This window comes from Natator depressus, chromosome 23 (genome assembly GCF_965152275.1).
Source record: "Natator depressus isolate rNatDep1 chromosome 23, rNatDep2.hap1, whole genome shotgun sequence".
Classification (NCBI taxonomy): Eukaryota; Metazoa; Chordata; order Testudines; family Cheloniidae; genus Natator; species Natator depressus.
In genome coordinates, this window is record NC_134256.1 from 20905793 (window position 1) to 20926260 (window position 20468).

General features: G+C 65.3%; 1 protein-coding gene across 1 annotated transcript; it reads left to right on the forward strand.

Annotated features, from left to right (window-relative positions):
* Window positions 1–1100: 1100 nt before the first annotated feature.
* On the forward strand, window positions 1101–19197 carry TRPM4 (transient receptor potential cation channel subfamily M member 4). The gene is made up of 25 exons (XM_074937776.1): window positions 1101–1233; window positions 1488–1555; window positions 1977–2154; window positions 2278–2458; window positions 3520–3686; window positions 3943–4120; window positions 4821–4885; window positions 5087–5269; window positions 6529–6628; window positions 7040–7155; window positions 7469–7798; window positions 8231–8359; window positions 8641–8770; window positions 9264–9409; window positions 9799–9911; window positions 10076–10168; window positions 12492–12851; window positions 14791–14923; window positions 15630–15804; window positions 16126–16282; window positions 16920–17098; window positions 17351–17483; window positions 17737–17809; window positions 18134–18230; window positions 18679–19197. Exons 1-25 carry the CDS (start codon window positions 1207–1209, stop codon window positions 18681–18683), a joined length of 3516 nt encoding a protein of 1171 aa, XP_074793877.1. The 5' UTR covers window positions 1101–1206; the 3' UTR covers window positions 18684–19197.
* Window positions 19198–20468: the final 1271 nt, after the last annotated feature.

Here is a 20468-nt window from a genome sequence, read left to right on the forward strand (position 1 = left end):
CCACCCCCCCCCCGGTCCCCGTGATGAAGCGGGACTGTTCTTAATGTTTCCTCTGAATATAGTGGGGGTGCCTCAGTTTCCCCTATGCAGTTCTTAAGTATCTAGGTGGTGGGATAAGGGTGTATGATCGTTGCAGTTGCCATGGGGTCCCCGGGCAATGCTCTGGATCTGCTCCCCACGAAGCCAGGCAGGACTCTGGGGGAGTCTCCTCTCCGGGAGCAGCCTGTCTGCAGGACACACAGCTCCCCCAGCTCCACCTTCCTGGGGCCTGCCTGGAGCCTCCAGCCTCCCCTGCCCCTCCGGGCACTTTCCCCAGCGAGTCCACCAGGCCGGCTCCTGGGAGGGCCAGAGGACTCTCAACTCCGCAGTCAGACGTGACTCTCAGCCAGCCAGTAACACAGAGGTTTATTAGACAACAGGAACATGGTCTAACGCAGAGCTTGTAGGTGCAGAGAACAGGACCCCTCAGCCGGGTCCATTTTGGGGGGCAGGGAGCCAGACAACCACATCTGCACTTCACTCCAGGTCCCCAGCCAGCCCCAAACTGACTCCCCCTCCAGCCCCCGCCTCCCCCCACCCTCCCGGCCCAGGCTCTGTCCCTTTCCCGGGCCAGGAGGGCACCGGATTCCTTTGTTCTCCAACCCTTTAGCTCTCACCTTGCAGGGGGGAAGGGCCCAGGCCATCAGCTGCCAGGAAACAGGGTGTCGGCCATTCTCTGCGTCCAGACCCCTGCACACACCTGCCCTCTAGGGCTCTGCAATGATCATACACCCTTACCCCACCACCTAGAGACTTAAGAACTGCCTAGGGGAAACTGAGGCACCCCCACAATATTCAGAGGAAACATTAAGAACAGTCCCGCTTCATCACACACACACCCACCCCCCGGAGCTGAGATCAGAATCCAGTCCTGACTCCATTGCAAACAGGAGTGCCTCCGGACTGACCCTGGGCGCTGAGAAGAGAACCTGACCCCGCTGCAGTCAGTGGTGACTCCAGATTGACTGGCAGCAGGGTGTTTCCTGCCTCCCCCTCCACACACACACGAGCGCGTGGGTGTCTCGATCTGGTCAGGCTGGTTTCTGGTTGGGTGGGGCCACGGCACTGGAGAGAGTTCGACTCACCTTTGCCAGGTGAGACACTGGGTTCCCTGGGCTCCAGACGCTGCGGGCTCCGGATCTGACGGCCCCAGCCTAGCCTGGCACCATGGGCAGGGACAAACAGCGAGATCAGGTACGGGGCCCCTTGCCCCAGGGCTGTGATGGGCAGCATGGGGCACCCAGACACCGAGCTTCCTGGGCGTAGGGTGCACCTGGGGGGCAGGAGACAGCGCCCCCTCTCTCCAGGGTGGGGGGGCTGTGAGGGGATTGGGGGGCTCTGAGGGTCCCCTCTCCAGGACTGGGGGGGCTCTGGGGATTGGGGTGTTGGGGGGTTTCCTCTTTCTCAGACCCTGACCTGGCTCCTCCACACACACCCCCCCACTCCAGGCCTGGATCCCCAAACGCTTCAAGAAGAAAACCTGCACAACCTACATTGAGGATCCACAGGACACGGGGTGAGTGGGGTCCCCCCCCCATTGGGGATGCCCTGAGGCTGCTCCCCCAGTGCCCGGGGATCCGCCAGTGCCCTCCCTCCCGCACTGCAGGTATTATTGTCAAGTGCAGGCCGGGGTGTCTCATCACATGCAGCAGCCCCCTGTTGACCCCTCTGCCCCCCAGTGACCCCTTCCTGCCCCCCAGTGTCCCAGTGATCCTGTCCCTGCCCCCCAGCACCCCTGGTTCTCCTCTCAGTGCCCCCCATGCTCCCCATGACCCCATCTCCTCCCCACCTCTACCAGTGCAGGCCCCTGTGACCCCCCTTCCCCACAGTGACCCCCTGCTCCCTCCCGTGCCCCAGTGACCCTGTCCCTGCCCCCCTGCACCATGCTTTCCCAGTGCCACCCCTCAGCCCCCCCATGACCCCCGTCTCCTCCCCAGCACTCCCCCTCGGTGCCAGTGCGGGAGCCCCCGGGCCGAGCACGTCTCTGTGGCCGTGGAAGACGCCTTCGGCACGGCCATCGTCAGCAAATGGGACTCGGCCCAGCACACCACGGAGGGGCCCACGGACGCCTTCGGGGAGCTGGAGTTCATGGGGGCCGGTGGCAAATCCAGCAAGGTGAGGGGTTGCAGGGCGGGAGTGAGGGGCACCAGCAGAGCTGGAGGGGGAGGGGGGGAACCTGGGGCTGCGGGGCGGGAGTGAGGGGCACCGCCTGACCAGTTCCTCACTGCCCCTGGCCAGTTCATCCGCCTGTCGGACTCCTCGGACCCTGCGCTCGCCTACAACCTGGTGACCGAACACTGGAAAATCTCCCCTCCCAACCTCGTGGTGTCAGTTGTCGGGGGTGACGGGGAGACCCCCGTCCGGGCCTGGCTCCGGGACCTGCTGCGTAAGGGGCTGGTGAAGGCGGCACAAAGCACAGGTGGGCCCCACCGCCCTCTCCCGGGCCGAGCAGTGGTGGAAAGCTGGGCGTGCAACGCACTCGTGCATGCAAATGCTGGCGTGCTTTGTGCAAACGCCAGTGTGCTCCGTGCAAACACTGCCATGTGCGTGCAAATGCTGGTGCACTCTGTGCAAACGCCAGTGTGCTCCGTGCAAACACTGCCATGTGCGTGCAAATGCCGGTGCGCTCTGTGCAAACGCCAGTGTGCTCCGTGCAAACACTGCCATGTGCGTGCAAATGCTGGTGCGCTCTATGCAAACGCCAGTGTGCTCCGTGCAAACACTGCCATGTGCGTGCAAATGCCGGTGCGCTCTGTGCAAATGTCAGTGTGCTCCGTGCAAACACTGCCATGTGCGTGCAAATGCCGGTGCGCTCTGTGTAAATGTCAGTGTGCTCCATGCAAACACTGCCATGTGCGTGCAAATGCCGGTGCGCTCTGTGCAAATGTCAGTGTGCTCCGTGCAAACACTGCCATGTGCGTGCAAATGCCGGTGCGCTCTATGCAAATGCCAGTGTGCTCCGTGCAAACACTGCCATGTGCGTGCAAATGCCGGTGCGCTCAATTCCAACACTGCCAGGATCCATGCAAACGCTGGTGCACGCTGTGCAAACACCAGGGCACGCCGTGCAAATGCTGCCGTGCTTCGTGCAAATGCCAGTGCGCTCTGTGCTCTCGCACGTGTGGGTGCAAAAGGGCACGCCCTGTCCCACTGGCGGGGAAGACCTGCCACATGCTCCGAGGCTGCTGCACCGCTGAATGTGTGGACTCTGCGTGCCCAGCGAGACTCCGCCGCGCACACGCGCTGCCCTGCACTGACACCCACACACAGATCCATGCTCGGCAGCCGGGTGCGACGTTGCACCCCCAGGTGCACACGCCCCCAGGCCTGAGGGATGGGTCAAGTCTGTGCCTGTGTCCCATTCAGGCTCTGGATGTGACACAGCGGGGAGGGGAGATGGGGGTACGTAGGAGTGGGGGGGCACTGGGAGGGGTGTGTTACACTCTCAGCCTGTGCCACGCTCCCTGCCCACCCCCCCAGGTGCATGGATCATGACCGGGGGGTTGCAGGCCGGCATTGGGCGACATGTCGGGGAGGCCGTCCGGGACCATGCCACAGCCAGCACCAGCCCCTGCACCCGCGTGGTGGCCATGGGCATCGCGCCCTGGGGCGTCGTTGCTAACCGCAAGGCCCTCGTCAATCCCAAGGTACGGGTGGGGGGATCCTGGCAGCGGGTGGGGGGAGGGCGTGGGCCACTGAGGGCTCTCTGGGGGGGGCCTGGGGGAGCTCCAGTCTGGGTACCAGGGAGAGGTCCCTGTGGGGGATGGACTGGAGGCTGGCGGGGGGAAGGATCGAGCTGGGTGCTGGAGGATCTTTGCGGGGGGGTCGGGTTGGGTGCTGGGGTGTCTCTCGGGGGGGTCCGGCCTGTCACCAAGCCCCCCCTCCCCCGCTCTCCCCCACCAGGGCTCGTTCCCTGCCCACTACTGGTGGGTCCCCCCTGCGGGCACTGCCTGCCCCCTGGACAGTAACCACTCGCTCTTCTTCCTGGTGGACGACGGTTCCCGGGGGCGCCCCGGGGGCGAGAGCCGCTTCCGCGCCCACCTGGAGAAACACATCGCCCAGCAGAGGGTGGGCGCCAGGGGTGAGTACCCCCGTCCGGTTACCCTGGTTACCCCCGGCCTGGTTACCTCGCTTGCACCCAGCTTGGTTACCCTTGGCCTGGTTACCAGGGGGCCCGGTTACCATGGTCACACCCCCGCAGCCCGCTTACCACGGTTACCCCGGGCCTGGTTACCACGGTCACATTCCCCTGGTCCGGTTACAACAGTTACCCCCAGCCCGATTACCATGGTCACAGCCCCCTGGTTACTCCCTGGCCAGGTTACCATGGTTACTCCCCCTCGCCAGGGTTAGCATGATTGTACACACACACTCACACGGCGCCATGGCTACCACAGCTACACACACACCACAGCCATGGTTACCAGGGTTAGTCGCCTTTCCTGAGCCCTTAACCACATCTGCCCTCCACCCCCCGTTACTCGCCCCCTAAGTTCTGAGTGCCCCGCCTCAGGCTGCCCGCCTTCCCTCCCCTGGGCAAGATCCCCTGAGCAAGTCGTGGTCTCCCCCACCCAGAGAGAACCCAGGCGTCCTGGTCCCAGGGGTGGGGAGAGAACCCAGGCGTCCTGGTCCCAGGGGTGGGGAGAGAACCCACAAGACCAGCCTGTGCCGACACACTAGTTTTTGGCTATTCCCTGGGGCCGGATCTGTCACCCGCCCCCTCCTGCCGGCCCCCCCGCCCCCCCCGGCACTGACAATCTCCCCCGATCGCCATCTTGCAGGAACTGGAAGCATCGAGATCCCCGTGCTGGTAATGGTCATCGGGGGCAACGCTTCCATGGTCACGGTAAGGGGAGGACGGGGGGGGGCAGGGGGGGATGGACACAGCCCCGGGGGACTGGGGGAGGGGAGGGGAATGGGGGGATGGAGGGGGAACAAGGGGAATGGGGGGGCAGGGTGTGGGAGAGGGACACGGGGGGGTGTTGATGGCTGTGGAGTGGGAGGGGGACACCCTGCCCCTCTGCTGACCCCCCCTTCCCCCCTCCAGCGCGTGCGGGAGGCCGCTGAGGCGGACATCCCCTGCCTCCTGGTGGGGGGCTCCGGGGGTGCGGCCGACTGTCTGGCCCAGATCCTGCAGGACGTGCAGCCGGGCCAGGAGAGCCGGGAGCTGATCCAGGAGAAGCTGCAGGGACGCTTCCCGCCCGCCGACGTGCCAGGCCTGGCCGAGCAGGTACCACAGCCCCCCCGGGGACCCAGGCATCTGGGGGGGGGACTCAAGGGACTGACCCCTCAGCCCCGCCCTCAGCGGGACCCAAGCACTCAGGGTGGAGCGGAGCCTGGCACTGCGGGGAGCAGTGTCGGACCTTGTGACGAAGTGAAGATTTTCCCTTGATACGTTGTATGTGAGTCTTACTGTTTTGCGTCAATGCTGTGTGTGCCTCAGTTTCCCGGTGTATTGCACCAGTGTCTGGGTGGTGGGAATAAGCAGGTGTGACTTATCCAGGGGCAGCTCCAGCTGCCTGCAGGGATGCTCTGGCCGTCCCTTTGTAAACAGAGACCCCGGAGGAGGATGCGACCAGGGGACTCTGGCCCGGGAAGTAAGACAGAGGCTGCAGGAGGAGCAATGGGCAGGGCAGAGGCCAGGCAGCTGGAAGCGAGTGAGTCTCGGCTGGCTGGGTGGGCATGGGGAGGACCAGGAACACAGCGTAGGGCAGAGCTCTGCCCTCCCTCTGGCCTCTCTCTCCTTCCTGGTAGGGTGACCAGCTGTCCCGATTTTATAGGGACAGTCCTGATTATTGGGTCTTTTTCTTATGTAGGCTCCCATTACCCCCCACCCCCGTCCTGATTTTTCACATTTGCTGTCTGGTCACCCTACTTCCAGGGCACAGAGTCACCTGGTCGCATCCCCCTCCGGAGTCTCCGGTTAGGAAGGGGACGGCCATAGCATCCCTGCAGGCTGCTGGAGCAGCCCCCGCAAAAGTCACACATGCTTATTCCCGCTACCCAGACACTGGTGTAATACACAGGGAAACTGAGGCACACATAGCATTCATGCAAAACAGACTCACATACAACGTAATGAGGGAAAATCTTCACTTCTTACAGACCTCCCCCCCATTGGAGTGGATCCTGGTGCTGTAGGGAGGGGGGTGACGGGGGGTGATGGGGTATTGGACCTGCCCCCACCCCGTGGAGCAGATCCTGACAATGTGGGGAGGCGCTGTGGGGGGGGGTCATGGGGTGTCAGACCTGCCCCTCAGGTGGAGTGGAGTCTGGCACTGTGGGGAAGGGGGTGCAGGGGTGCAGCGGGGTTATGGGGTGTCCAACCTGCCCCCCAAGGCAGAGCGGATCCTGGCGTTGCGGGGAGCAGGATGCAGGGGGATCACGGGGTGTCAGACCTGCCCTCCAGGTGGAGTGGATCCTGATGTTGTGGGGAGAGGGGTGCAGGAGTTTGGGGGTGTCATGGGGTGTCAGACCTGCCCCCCCCAGGTGGAGGAGATCCTGGCGCGGCGGGACCTGGTCACAGTCTATTCGGATGAGGAGGGGCTGGAGGAGTTTGAGACGGTGCTGCTCAAAGCTCTGGTCAGAGGTGAGCCCCCCCCGCCCCCCACAGAGTCCCCCCCATGCTGCTCTTCCCCCTGGGATCTCCCCACCCTCCCCAGGGTATCCCGCACTTCCCCCGCTGCCACCTTCCCGCCCTCCCCACCTCTCGGAGTATTCATGGTTATGGGGCTGGCTGCACCCCACAGCAGCTGGGCCCAGTGACTGTCCTCCTGGTCTGGGGGAGGGGGAGCCCCCAGATTGGCCCACCACAGCAGAGACCCCAGCCCGGATTCAGCGCAGATCGGTGGCTCCCCACTGAGCCCCGTGTGGACACATTCAAGCTGCATTGATGCGGCCTGCCTTTGGGCTGAGCCCTCCCCATCCCCGCCAGGCTGCCAGGGTGGGGAAACTGAGTCACACCGCTACCACAGCCATCCCGCCCCCTGCCCCTCCACAGGCGGCCACCTGACCGGTGAGGCCAGCCAGTACCTGGACGAGCTGCGCCTGGCTGTGGCCTGGAACCGCGTGGACATCGCCCGCTCTGAGCTCTTCCGTGGAGACATCCAGTGGGAGGTGAGGGGGGGGGCGGGGCAGGGACCCTGAGGGAGGAGCTGGGAGGACCCTGCGGGAGGGAGATCCCAGAAGGAGGAGCTGGGGGCCCTCAGGGGAGCAGGGGGAGGGGAGACCCCGGGGGAGGAGCTGAGGGGGAGCTCTGGGGGGTAGGGGGAGGAGGGACCCCCATGGGGAGCTGAGAGGGGAGCTAGGGAGCCGGCACAGAGGCGGGAGGGACACTCTGGGGGGGTGTCCAGGGTCCTTGGGGGCTCTTGGGGGGGCTGGTGCTCACAGGGCAGGTGCTAACCTGTGTTCTCTCCCCCCCACCCCGCAGCCCCCCCTGCTGGAGGAGCCCATGCGGGACGCGCTGCTGGGGGACCGCCCGGCCCTGGTGCGTCTGTTCGTGGAGAACGGGCTGGACCTGGGCAAGTTCCTGACCTGGGGGCGCCTGGAGGAGCTGTACCGGGGGGTCCCCGAGGCCTCACTGCTGCACCAGCTGCTGGTGCGGCGCCAGGGGGGGCCCGAGCCCCCCCACTACCAGCTTGTGGAGCGCCCCCCTGACTGCTCCCTGACCCAGGTGGCCCGCCTGCTCCGCGAGCTGCTGGGCGACGTCTGCGCCCCCTTCTATGCCAGGCTGCACCCCCTGGACTCCAAGGGAGCTGGGGTATGTGAGGGGCCAAGGGGGGCAGGGACGTGGGAGGTGGGGAGCACGGGGGGCCTGGGGTACATGGCCAAGGACATGGGAGGAGGTGGTGCACTGGGGGGCTGGCCGGGGGGGCAAAGGGGGCAGGGATGCGAGAGGAGGGGGTGTACAGGGGGCCTGGTGTACCTGCAGGGACAAAGGGGCCGGGTTACTTGATGGGGGCAGGGTGGGGACCCAAGGGGGCTGAGGTATGCTGGGGGGCTGGGGTATATGGGTGCAATAAGATGGGGGTCACAATGGGGCTGGGGTATGTGGGGGGGCATAGGGAGCAGGAGGCTGGGGTGGGACCCTGAGGGTTGCAGGGGGAGGTGGGGGAAGATGGGGGGGCTGCCAGTAGGGGTCTCCTCATCCACGTGGCTCTGACCCTTCCCCCTCTTCTCCCCGCCCCCCCAGAAGAAGGGTTCCCTGCTGGATGGGGACCCCCTGTACCGTGACCAGTGCACCCGGAACCCCTGGACTGACCTCTTCATCTGGGCCGTGCTGCTCAACCGGGGCGAGATGGCCACGTACTGCTGGGAGATGGTGAGGGGGGCCCAGGGGGCGGGGAGCTGGGGGGTGGGGGGAGACCCCTGGGGATGCTGGGGGGAGGGGGAGACCCCCAGGGGAAGGTGAGCTGGGGGGAGACCCGAGGGGATGCTGGGGGCAGTGGGAGACCCTCGGGGGAGTGGGAGTACCATGGGGGGGTGCTGGGGGGAGTGGGAGACCCTCTGGGGGAGGTGGGAGTACCATGGGGGGGCGCTGGCAGGGACGCAGATCCGGGGGTCGCCGGGGGGTGTCTCTCTCTGTAACCCTCTCCCCCGCAGGCCCCGGACGCAGTGGGGGGGGCGCTGGTGGGGACGCGGATCCTGCGGGAACTCTCCCACCTCGAATCGGATGCGCAGGAGGCCGTGGACATGAAGGAGCTGGCCATGAAGTTCCAGACCCTGGCCATCGGTGAAGGGGGCGGAGACGGGGGGCAGGGCAGTGTGGGGGGTGCAGGGGGGGGTGCAGGGGGCAGTATGGGTGGATGGGGGTGCAGGGGGCCGTATGGAGGTGATGGGGGGGTGGGCGTGCAGGGGGCGGTATGGGGCATGCAGGGGCAGTACAGGGGTGCAGGGGGCAGTATGGGGGGTCTGGGGGGTGGTACAGGGGTGCAGGGGGCGGTATAGGGGGTGAAGGGGGGATGGGCGTGCAGGGGGCAGTACAGGGGTTCAGGGGCAGTACGGGGGGTGCAGGGGGTGGTACAGGGGTGCAGGGGGAGGTATGGGGGGCGAAGGGGGGATGGGCAGGCAGGGGGTGATATGGGGGATGCAGGGGGTGGTATGGGGGTGCAGGGGGCAGTACAGGGGGTTCAGGGGGTGATACAGGAGTGCAGGGGGTGATACGGGGGTGCGAGGGGGGCTGGGAGGTCCCGGGGGTGTCACCATTGACCCCCCCCATCCCCCAGGCGTGTTCGGCGAGTGCTATGGGAACAGTGAGTCTCGGGCCTCTCAGCTCCTCGTGCGTCGCTCCCACCTCTGGGGCGGCGCCACCTGCCTGCAGCTCGCCTGGCTGGCCGAGGCCCGGTGCTTCTTTGCCCACGACGGGGTGCAGGTACGGGGGGGCGGGGCGGGTATGGGAGGGCGGGTACGAGGCGGGTATAGGGGGTGGATCCGGGGGAGCAGGTACAAGGCAGGTGCAGGTAAAGGCTGGGTGGGTATGGGAGGGCAGGTACGAGGCAGGTATAGGGGGTGGGTACGGGCGGGTGGGTACAAGGCAGGTGCAGGTACGGGGGGGCTGGTATGGGGGCGGGGCAGGTATGGGAGGGCAGGTACGAGGCAGGTATAGGGGTGGGTATGGGGGGGCGGATACGAGGCAGGTGTGGGTACGGGGGGTGCAGGTACAGGGGGAGGGGGAAGATTTGGAGAGGGGACCTGGGGGGTGGGTGGGTAAGAAGTGACCCCCACCCAGCGCTAACCTCCCCTCCCTCCCGCTGCCCGCAGGCGCTGCTGACCCAGAACTGGTGGGGCGAGATGGAAAGGTCCACGCCCGTCTGGAAACTCCTCCTCACCTTCTTCTGCCCCCCCCTCATCTTCACCAACCTCATCACCTTCAGGTGGGTGCTAGGGGGGCCCCGGGGAGGGGGTCAGCTACATAAGGGGGCACTGTTGTGGGGAAGCTTGCAGCGCCGGGGTCCCTGGCTGGGGCACTGCTGTGGGGAAGCTTGCAGCACCGAGGACCCAAACTCAGTCTATCTCTCTCCCCCCCCCCACCCCCCAGGGCGATGGAGGAGGATCTGCAGCAGGAGAAGCCCCACACCCTGGAGAACCTGGATGCCGACGGGAAATGCCCAGTGGAGGAGATCCTCACGGGGTAAGGGGGGCAGCCCGGGGGGGAGGGGGCTGGGGTGCCTCATACATTGGATCCCATGGTGCTGAGGGGTCCTGCCCTTGTCCCCTCCCAGATCAGAGCAGACCTGCTCCGGGTCCTACACTTCCACCAGCACACACCCAGGTCGGGACACACCCAGCTGCGGCTACACACACAGATGCTGCGATCAGGCTCAGCTAAGTCCCCTCCCAGTTCCTGAGGCACCCCCTCCCCCCCTGGAGTGTAAACCAAAGTGATCCCGACTTGCACTGTACAGAGTAAGCTCCTGATATTCGCCCCCTCGCTTACTGTGGAGAGAGATATGGACAGCTTCCTGCCCCCTGTGATCATTTCCACACATTGGGTTTAGACAGAACAAAAACCGGTTTATTAACTACAAAAGATTCGAAGGGATAGGAAACAGATCAGAGCAGATTACGTAACAAATAAACAAAACCGCAAACTGAGCTTAACACGCTAGATAGATAGGAGATGAATGAACAAATTCTCCCCTGGAGCGATAAACGGGCTGGCAGATTCTGATGGCACAAGCTGCCTTGGTTTCCCCAGGTTTTCATACACAGGCTAGAAATCCCTCTAGCCTGGGACCTGCACTTCCCCCAGTTCAGTCCTTGCCCCTCAGGTGTTTCCAGGTGTTGCAGGGAGAGTGAGGTCCCCCCGTGATGTCATTGTCCCCCTTTGATACCTTCTCCCCCCTTGCTGGAAAACTCTCTTGCTGTCAGCCGGGTCAAACAGTTCCCATTGTGTCGGAGAGGTTTCTAGCGTACCCAGTTCCTGGGGTGACCCTTGTGCATGTGGCTTTTTCCTCAACGAGCCATTAGCATTGGCTGGCCTTTTTACCGGCATACCGGAAAGGAGGCTTGTGGGTGTCCCCAACCTCATGACATGTTCCAGTAACACAGACACTTACTGTCACGGAGAGTGGGCGAGTCGGGGCCCTGCACCCCGCACTTCCTGCGATTCACCATCACTCTCAGCCGGCCAGTAACACAGAAGGTTTATAAGCCGACAGGAACACAGCCCAAACCAGAGCTTATAGGTGCAGAAAACACGACCCCTCAGTCAGGTCCCAGCCAGCTCCAAACTGAAACTCCCTCCAGCCCCTCCTCGGGCCTTTGTCTCTCCCCGGGGCCAGGAGGCCACCGGATCTCTTTGTTCTCCAACACCTTCAGTTGGCACCTTGCAGGGAGGAGCGGGCCAGGCCATGAGTTGCCAGGAGACAGGGTGTCGGCCATTCTTTGTGCAGATGGCATCACACCTGCCCTCTAGGGCTCTGCAATAATCACACACCCCTATCCCACCACCTAGATACGTAAGAACTGCCTAGGGGAAACTGAGGCACCCACACAGTATTCAGAGAAAACATTAAGAACGTTCCCACTTCGCAAACTTCATAACTTCTCATGCGACAGCTGCACACACCACACAACGCAATATTAGTGTCCAGCAGATCAAGACTTTTCGAATGATACCTCACAAGGCAGATTTGGCACAAAACACATCCTCATTCCTTGGCCGTGGCGGATTTTGAGGTGCCAGGGTGTGACGGAGCAGGGAGTGGGGCAGATTGATCTGGGAATGTTGCGGGGGCGTTTTACTGGGGATAGCAGGGGGGGCTTCACTGGAGGGATGATACCTGAGCATGTAACCTGAGCCAGGAGGGGGGGGTTGAGGCCAGGTGACACCTTTTGCCCGGGAAGCAATTGGTCCTGCTTTGAGCAGGGGGTTGGACTAGATACCTCCTGAGGTCCCTGCCAACCCTGATCTTCCATGATTCTATGAAAGGCTGGAGGAGGAGCCGGGGGGAGGCTGGGGGAGTCGGCTGGAGGGGGTCTTGAGTTGGGAGTGGACAGGGGAAACGGAGGGAACCCCAAGGCTGGGGTCTAAGCTCCCTGCCCCCCAGACGGACCTATCTGAGGGGTCCCGGTTGTACCAACAAGCTCTGTTTGGGACCGTGCTCCTGTCGTCCAATAAACTTTCCAGTTTACTGGCTGGCTGAGAGTCACGGTGAATCGCAGGAAGAGGGGGGTGCAGGGCCCTGACTCCCTCACACTGCGTGACATAGGGTGTCACCCCCCCATGCTGAGATCTGACCCCCCCACCCTGCAGCTCAGAGACCTCCCCATGGCTGAATCCCCGATGCTGAGATCTAACCACCCCTGCAAGCCAGAGCCCCCGCCATGGCCATGGCCCCCCCATGCTGAGATCTGACCCCCCCCCACAAGCCAGAGCCCCGCCATGCTCAGATCTGACCCCCCGCAAGCCAGAGCCCCGCCATGCTGAGCTCTGACCCCGCTCCCCGCAGGTCGGCGTCCTCGCTGAGCTCCCCCCGGCGGCCGGGCTGGGCCTGGCTCTGGTGCTGGCGCCGGTTCTGGGGGGCGCCGGTGACAGCCTTCCTGGGCAACGTGGTGATGTACCTGCTCTTCCTGCTGCTCTTCTCCTACGTGCTGCTGCTGGACTTCCCGCGCCCCCCGCCCGAAGGCCCCCACGCCGCCGAGGTCCTGCTCTACGCCTGGGTCTTCACCCTGCTGTGCGAGGAGCTGCGCCAGGGCTGCTTCACCGGGAGCCAGCCGCTGGCCCAGCGTGCCCGCGCCTACCTGCAGGACCCCTGGAACCAGTTCGACCTCATCGCCCTGGGGCTCTTCCTGCTGGGGGCCGTCTGCCGGTGAGACCCCAGCGGGCCTGGGCGAAGCCCCCAGCCACCCGTCCCCCGTCCCCCCATTCCCCCTGCCTGGGCACGGTGCCCCCAGCCCTTGGCACCCCCAGCCTCCCATCTCCCCATCCCCCTGCCTGGGCATGATGCCCCCTACCCTGGCACCCGCAGCCTCCCATCTCCCCATCCCCCTGCCTGGGCATGGTGCCCCCTACCCCTGGCACCCGCAGTCTCCCATCTCCCCATCCCCCTGCCTGGGCATGGTGCCCCCAGCCCTTGGCACCCGCAGCCTCCCATCTCCCCATCCCCCTGCCTGGGCATGATGCCCCCTACCCCTGGCACCCGCAGTCTCCCATCTCCCCATCCCCCTGCCTGGGCACGGTGCCTCCAGCCCCTGGCACCCGCAGCCTCCCATCTCCCCATCGCCCTGCCTGGGCATGATGCCCCCAGCCCCTGGCACCTGCAGCCTCCTGTCCCCTCCTCGCTCAGGCCCCCCATGGCCCTGGCACCCGCAGCCTCCCATCTCCCCATCCCCCTGCCTGGGCATGGTGCCCCCAGCCCTTGGCACCCGCAGCCTCCCATCTCCCCATCCCCCTGCCTGGGCATGGTGCCCCCAGCCCTTGGCACCCGCAGCCTCCCATCTCCCCATCCCCCTGCCTGGGCACGGTGCCCCCAGCCCTTGGCACCCGCAGCCTCCCATCTCCCCATCCGCCTGCCTGGGCATGGTGCCCCCAGCCCCTGGCACCCGCAGCCTCCCGGCCCCCCCTCGCTCAGCACCCCATGGGCCTGGCACCCGCAGCCTCCCATCTCCCCCTTGCTCAGCACCCCCATGGGCCTAGCACCCGCAGCCTCCCGTCCCCCCATCGCTCAGCACCCCCACCCTCAGCCTCCCATCTCCTCATCCCCCTGCCTGGGCATGGTGCCCCCTACCCCTGGCACCTGCAGTCTCCCATCTCCCCATCCCCCTGCCTGGGCCTGATGCCCCCAGCCCCTGGCACCCACAGCCTCCCGCCCCCTCCTTGCTCAGCACCCCCATGGCCCTGGCACCCGCAGCCTCCCATCTCGCCTGGGCATGTGCCCCCAGCCCTTGGCACCCGCAGCCTCCCATCTCCCCATCCCCCTGCCTGGGCATGTGCCCCCAGCCCTTGGCACCCGCAGCCTCCCATCTCCCCATCCCCCTGCCTGGGCACGGTGCCCTCAGCCCTTGGCACCCGCAGCTTCCCATCCCCTCCTCACTCAGCACCCTCGTGGGCCTGGCACCCGCAGCCTCCCACCCCCTCCTCACTCAGCACCCCTGTGGGCCTGGCACCCTCAGCCTCCCCCCCTCCTCGCTCAGCACCCCCGTGGGCCTGGCAACCTCAGTCTCCCGCCCCCCCCCTCGCTCAGCACCCCCATGGGCCTGGCACCCGCAGCCTCCCGTCCCCTCCTCGCTCAGCACCCTTGTGGGCCTGGCACCCGCAGCCTCCCGTCCCCTCCTCGCTCAGCACCCCCGTGGGCCTGGCACCGTCAGCCTCCCGCCCCCTCCTCGCTCAGCACCCCCGTGGGCCTGGCACCCGCAGCCTCCCGCCCCCTCCTCGCTCAGCACCCCCGTGGGCTTGGCACCTGCAGCCTCCCGTCTCCCCATCCCCCTGCCTGGGCATGGTGCCCCCAGCCCCTGGCACCCGCAGTCTCCCATCCCTGCCCAGGCATGGTGCCGCCCCCCCACCCCTGTTGCCCCCATCCCACCAGCCATGGCTTCGTACCTCCCCCCTCGGCACAGAGTCACACCGCACGGCCCCAGCTGTGAGTGGGGAGGGTGTTGGGGTCCCCCTGACCCATCCCCCACCTCGGCCCAGAATCAACCCCCGACTGAGCTGGGGTCCCTGGCTGTGGTTTGGGGAGGGGATTGGGGGCAGCTCCCCGCTGTGCTGGGGAGGTTGGACCCCGGCTCACCCCCCTTCCCCCGCCACAGGATGTTTCAAGGCACTTACCCGCTGGGGCGCACCGTGCTCTGCCTGGACTTCATGGTCTTCACCCTACGTCTCATCCACATCTTCGCCGTCAACAAACAGCTGGGCCCCAAGATGATCATCGCGGGCAAGATGGTGAGCGGGGGATCGAAGGGGCTGAGGGATGGACGGAAAAGGGGGGGGCAGGGTGGGAAGGGGCGTGGAGGTGGGGTTTGGGGGGATTCTTGTGTTGAGGGGAGCAGTGGAGGGCTCTGGCCAGGAAGGGGATATGGGGGGGCTCATGGGGGTTATGGGGGCAGTGCAGGGGCTCTGACCAGGAGGGGGATGTGGGGGCCCCAAGGCGGGTTGTGGGGGGCAGTGGAGAGGTCTGACCAGGAGGGGGATGTGGGGGCCCCAGGGAGGGTTGTGGGGGGCAGTGCAGGGGCTCTGACCAGGAGGGGGATGTGGGGGGCAGTGGGGGTCTGACCAGGAGGGGGATGTGGGGGCCCCATGGGGGTTATGGGGGCAGTAACAGAGCTGACCAGGAGGGGGTTGTGGGGGGCAGTGCAGGGGCTCTGACCAGGAGGGGGATGTGGGGGGCAGTGGGGGTCTGACCAGGAGGGGGGTGTGGGGGCCTCGTGGGGGTTATGGAGAGCAGTGAGGGATCTGACCAGGAGGGGGATGTGGGGGCCCCATGGGGGTTATGGGGGCAGTGAGGGATCTGACGAGGAGGGGGATGTGGGGGGCAGTGGGGGGTCTGACCAGGAAGGGGATGTGGGAGTTGTGGGGGGTCTGACCAGGTGGGGGCCAGTGGAGGGTTGGGGGGGACCCATCCCAGGTGCTCATGCTCCCCCCCCAACAGATGAAGGACGTCTTCCTCTTCCTCTTCTTCCTGGCCGTCTGGCTGGTGGCCTACGGGGTGACGACCGAGGGCCTGCTGCACCCCAGTGACAAGCGCCTGGCCTGGATCTTCCGCCGTGTCTTCTACCGGCCCTACCTGCAGATCTTCGGCCAGATCCCGCTCAACGAGATCGATGGTGCGGGGCACGGCTGCCCCCAGCCCCAGGGCGGGGACTGGCTGGCTCAGGGGGGGCGGGGAATGGGGCATGGGGGTGCCGGCTCCCATCTGGTCCCAGGGCAGGGACTGGCTGGCTCAGGGGCGGCGAATGCGGTGAGCAGCCTGTCCCCTCTAGGGGGTGCCGGCTCCCCCCGGCCCCAGGGCGGGGACTGGCTGGCTCAGGGGGGGCGGGGAGTGGGGGCCGGGGCCTGTCCCCTCTAGGGGGCGCCGGCTCCCCTCTGGTCCCAGGGCGGGGGATGGGCTGGCTCACAGATCTCAAACACCCCCCCCCCCCATGCAGCGCAGATCTCGGCGTCGAACTGCACGGACGACTCGGGGGCGAAGGAGGGCACGCCCTGCATGAACACTTACGCCAACTGGCTGGTGCTGGTTCTCCTCGTCATCTTCCTCCTCGTCGCCAACATCCTGCTCCTCAACCTGCTCATCGCCATGTTCAGGTACCACCTTGTGGGCCCCGGGGGTGCGCAGTGAGTTGGGGAGTGTCTGAGGGGCAGGGTGCAGTGGGGCACGTGTACCCTGTGTTAAGATGTGCGCAAGGGGTCAAGCGAATGAGTGCGTGTGGCGAGCATGGACGGTGCCGGGCACTAGTGCAAGGAGACTGCGTGAATAGTGAGTTGACATGCCAGTGCACTAGAATGTGTGGATGGAGAGTTGAGGAGTGTGCAAGGCCCCAGGGCACAAGTGAGGGTGGAGGGTGAGCTGACAAGCATGCAAGGCCTGGTACACGAGCATGTGCAGAAAGTGAGCTGACAATTGTGCAAGGCCCCCGCGCACTGGTGTGGGCGGACGGTGAGCTGCCACGTGTGCCAGGCCCTGGAGCACCGGCACGGACAAAGGGTGAGCTGATGAGCGTGCAAGCCCTGGTGCACTAGCATGTGCATAGGACACACTGACGATTGTGCAAGGTGCCAATGCACACGCATGTGCAGAGGCAGAGCTGACCAGCGCGAGGCCCCAGTGCACTAGCAGATGCAGAGGGCGAGTTGATGAGCGTGCGAGGGCCTGGTGGGGGCAGCCTAGTGTCCCTTCCCCACCCCCCCGCCCGTCTGACATCCCCCTCCCCCCACCCCCCAGTTACACCTTTGCCAAGGTGCAGGGCAACAGCGACACCTACTGGAAGTCGCAGCGTTACAGCCTGATCCTGGAGTATCACAACCGGCCGGCCCTGGCCCCCCCCTTCATCATCATCAGCCACCTGCGCCAGCTGCTGCGCCACCGGGCCCGGGGGGGCTCTGCCAAGAGCCGCCACTTCGGTGAGTGGCTGGGGGGGGGCTCCTAGCAGGGGTGGGGCAGGACCGGGGGCAGTGCTCTGGGGGCAGGGACAAGGGTTTGGAGGGAGGGGGCAGTGCTGGGAGGGGCGGGGGGGGCAGATCTGAGGGTCGCTCTGCGGGTCTTTCGGGGGGGGGGGGTCACCAAGTTGATGTGGGGCTGGAGCTGGCCCCCGCCTGCTTTTCATGTGTCTGCCTTCCCCTCCCCCCACCCCGCCCGGACACCTGGGTCCCCAGCGCGGGACCTGTCCCCGGAGCAGGACGCCCAGCTGCTCACCTGGGAGGCCGTGCAGAAGGAGAATTACCTGGTAGCCCTGGGCCGCCAGAAACGGGACAGCGACACCGAGCGGCTCCGGCGGACGTCTCAGAAGTGAGGGGGGCCGGGGGGGGCCTGGAGATGAGGGGTGTATGGGGGTGCAGGGAGGAAGGGGCAGGGTGAGTATGGGGGGTCAGGGGTGCATTGAGCAGCTGGGGTGTGTGCGGTTGGGGGTTCAGGGAGGGAATGGTGAATCTGGGGCTGGGGTGAGTATGGGGGGGAGAGCATTGGAGTTGGGGGTCACCTGGAGATCCGGGGGAGAATCGGGGGGCCCCCCAAGTGACCCCCCGTCTCCTCCCCCATGCAGGGTCGACCAGGCCTTGAAGCAATTGGCTGAGGTCCGGGAGCAGGAGCGACGGCTCAAGACCCTGGAGACCCAGGTACGGGGTTGGGGGACACGTGGGGTACAAAGACAGGGGGATCTTGGGGGGGATAACAGAGATGGGGTGGGGGAATAAGGAGAGGTCGTGTGGGGGGTCAGGAGGGGCAAAGGGGGTGGCAGAGGGGACCTGAGGGGTCCGGAGGAAGGGGGGGGACGGCTGAGGTGGGGGAGTCAGGAGGGGTCATGTGGGGGGTCAGGAGGGGCAATGGGGGCAGCAGAGGGGGGCTGAGGGGTCCGGGGGAAGGGGGGGACAGCTGAGGTGGGGGGGATCCTGGGGTGAGGGGCTGCAGGGTCCTCAGCACCTGCCCCACTCCTCCCCCAGATGGAGAAGTGCACCAGCGCCCTCTACTGGATGGTGGACACCCTGGCTCAGAGCAACCTGGGGAAGAACCGCCCTGCCCCCCCCACACTCAAAACAGGTGAGTGACCCCCCCCATCCACACCCCTGCCCTTGTATCCCACCCAGTGCCCCCTGTCCCCAGCACTAACCACCCCCCATTGCCCTGAGCTCCCCCTATAGGGTGCCCCCTCCCTCCCCCCTGCACTGCCCCCACTCTCCCCATGGGAACCCCCTTCCCTTGATCCCCAGTTCCTCCTCCCGCCCCCAATAGTCCCTATGGGGCCCCTCCCCCGATGCTGGAGCATGGCCCCACAGCAGTCCTCCCCCCTGCATGGAGTTCCCGGTTTCCACCCCCTCCGCCCCCGAGAAACAGGCCAGAGCCAACTGGGGAGGGTGGAGTAATGAAGGAGTTTATTCCCCACCACACACACTGGGGCTGGCTGGTGGCTGTGGGGGGCTGCACGCCCCCCCCCCCAGCTTGCCCTGGTATTACAGCTGCCTGTCCTGAATCTGTCTGTTGCCCCCAGACTGACCCCCCGACCCCAGCGAGTGAGGACATCAGCTGCGGAGAATGGACACCCAGCTGCGAGCCCAGGCATCCGGGCACCATGGACTCCCCCCCTCCCCCCGCCACTGTGAACCCAGGCAGCTGGGCACCATGGACTGTTCTGGGGGGCTGGAGTTCAGGAGACCCCTGCTGTGAACCCAGGTGTCCGGATGCCACAGACTCTTGGGGGGAGGTGGTGAAGGAAGAGAAATCTCAGGGCACCCCCCAGCGGGTCCCCCTGTGACAATGTGATGTATCATTCATCTTGTTATGCTGCATGTGAGTCTTACTGTCCTACACTAATATTGTGTGTGCCTCAGTTTCCCTGTGTGCTGCACCAGTGGTTCGGTGGTGGGAATAGGGGTGTGGGACTTTGGCTGAGACCCTCGGGGGCAGGTGAGATGGCTCCGGTGCCCTTCATAACCTGAGACCCAGGAGGGGGCTGCGACCAGGTGACTCTTTGCCCGGGAAGCGAGACAAAGACAAGGAGGAGGAGCAACAGGGGCGGGGGTGTCGGAGGTCAGGTCACTGGAAGCCTGCTTGGGGGTGGGGGGGCTGTGTAGCAGGGTGGGGCACTGTGACGAAGTGGGACTGTTCTTAATGGTTCCTCTGAATAGTGTGGGGGTGCCTCAGTTTCCCCTAAACAGTTCTTAAGTCTCTAGGTGGTGGGGTAAGGGTGTATGATTGTTGCAGAGCCCTAGAGGGCAGGTGTGTGCAGGGGTCTGGACACAGAGAATGGCCGACACCCTGTTTCCTGGCAACTGATGGCCTGGGCCCTTCCCCCCTGCCAGGTGAGAGCTAAAGGGCTGGAGAACAAAGGGATCAGGTGCCCTCCTGGCCCGGGAAAGGGCCAAAGCCCAGGGGAGGGGGTTGGGGGGCTGGAGGGAGTTTCAGTTTGGGGCTGGCTGGACACATGGAGTGAAGTGCAGACGTGGTTGTCTGGCTCACTGCCCCCCAAAATGGACCCAGCTGAGGGGTCCGGTTCTCTGCACCTACAAGCTCTGTTTTAGACCATGTCCCTGTCGTCTAATAAACCATCTGTTTTACTGGCTGGCTGAGAGTCACGTCTGACTGTAGAGTTGGGGGGCAGGACCCTCTGCCCCCCCCCCAGGACCCCGCCTGGGCGGACTCGGTGTGGGAAGCTCATGGAGGGGCAGAGGAGGCTGAATGCTCCGAGGTCAGACCCAGGAAGGTGGAGCCGGGGGAGCTGTGTGTCCTGAAGACAGGCTGCTCACAGAAAGGAGACTTCCCCAGAGTCCTGCCTGGCTGCATAGGGAGCAGTTCCAGAGCATCACCCAGGGACTCCGTGACAACTGGTGGCAGCGGTGGGATGTACTGCACCCCGTGGATGGCACTTCCTGCAGTAAGTGACTGGGGAGCAGTAAAACGAAGGGGGATTGACGAGGACCAGGCGTGCTGAAGATTCAGAGAGGAGCGGTTTCGGGGGGCGGTTAACCCCTAGGAGTGTGTGACCAGAGAGAAGGACTTTTGCAGTAACAGGGTCCCTGGGGATTGCAGCGAGCGGTCCCAAGGGCAGAGGAGTCTGCAGCTCCACCCTGGGAGAGAGGTGGTGACCTCGAGAAGGGCTGGCACACTAGGGGTTCTCCCTGGAGACCGTGGGGAGCTGAGAGCACACAGGCCTGTGAGTCCACAACAACTTGGGAAGAGTGGAGTGATGGCCTGTCACTGTCTCCTTGAGAAGGACATTGTAACCCTGTGCAGAAAGAGAGGGTTGAGCATTGGAAAGTTCACCAAGGCACAGTTCTTCGT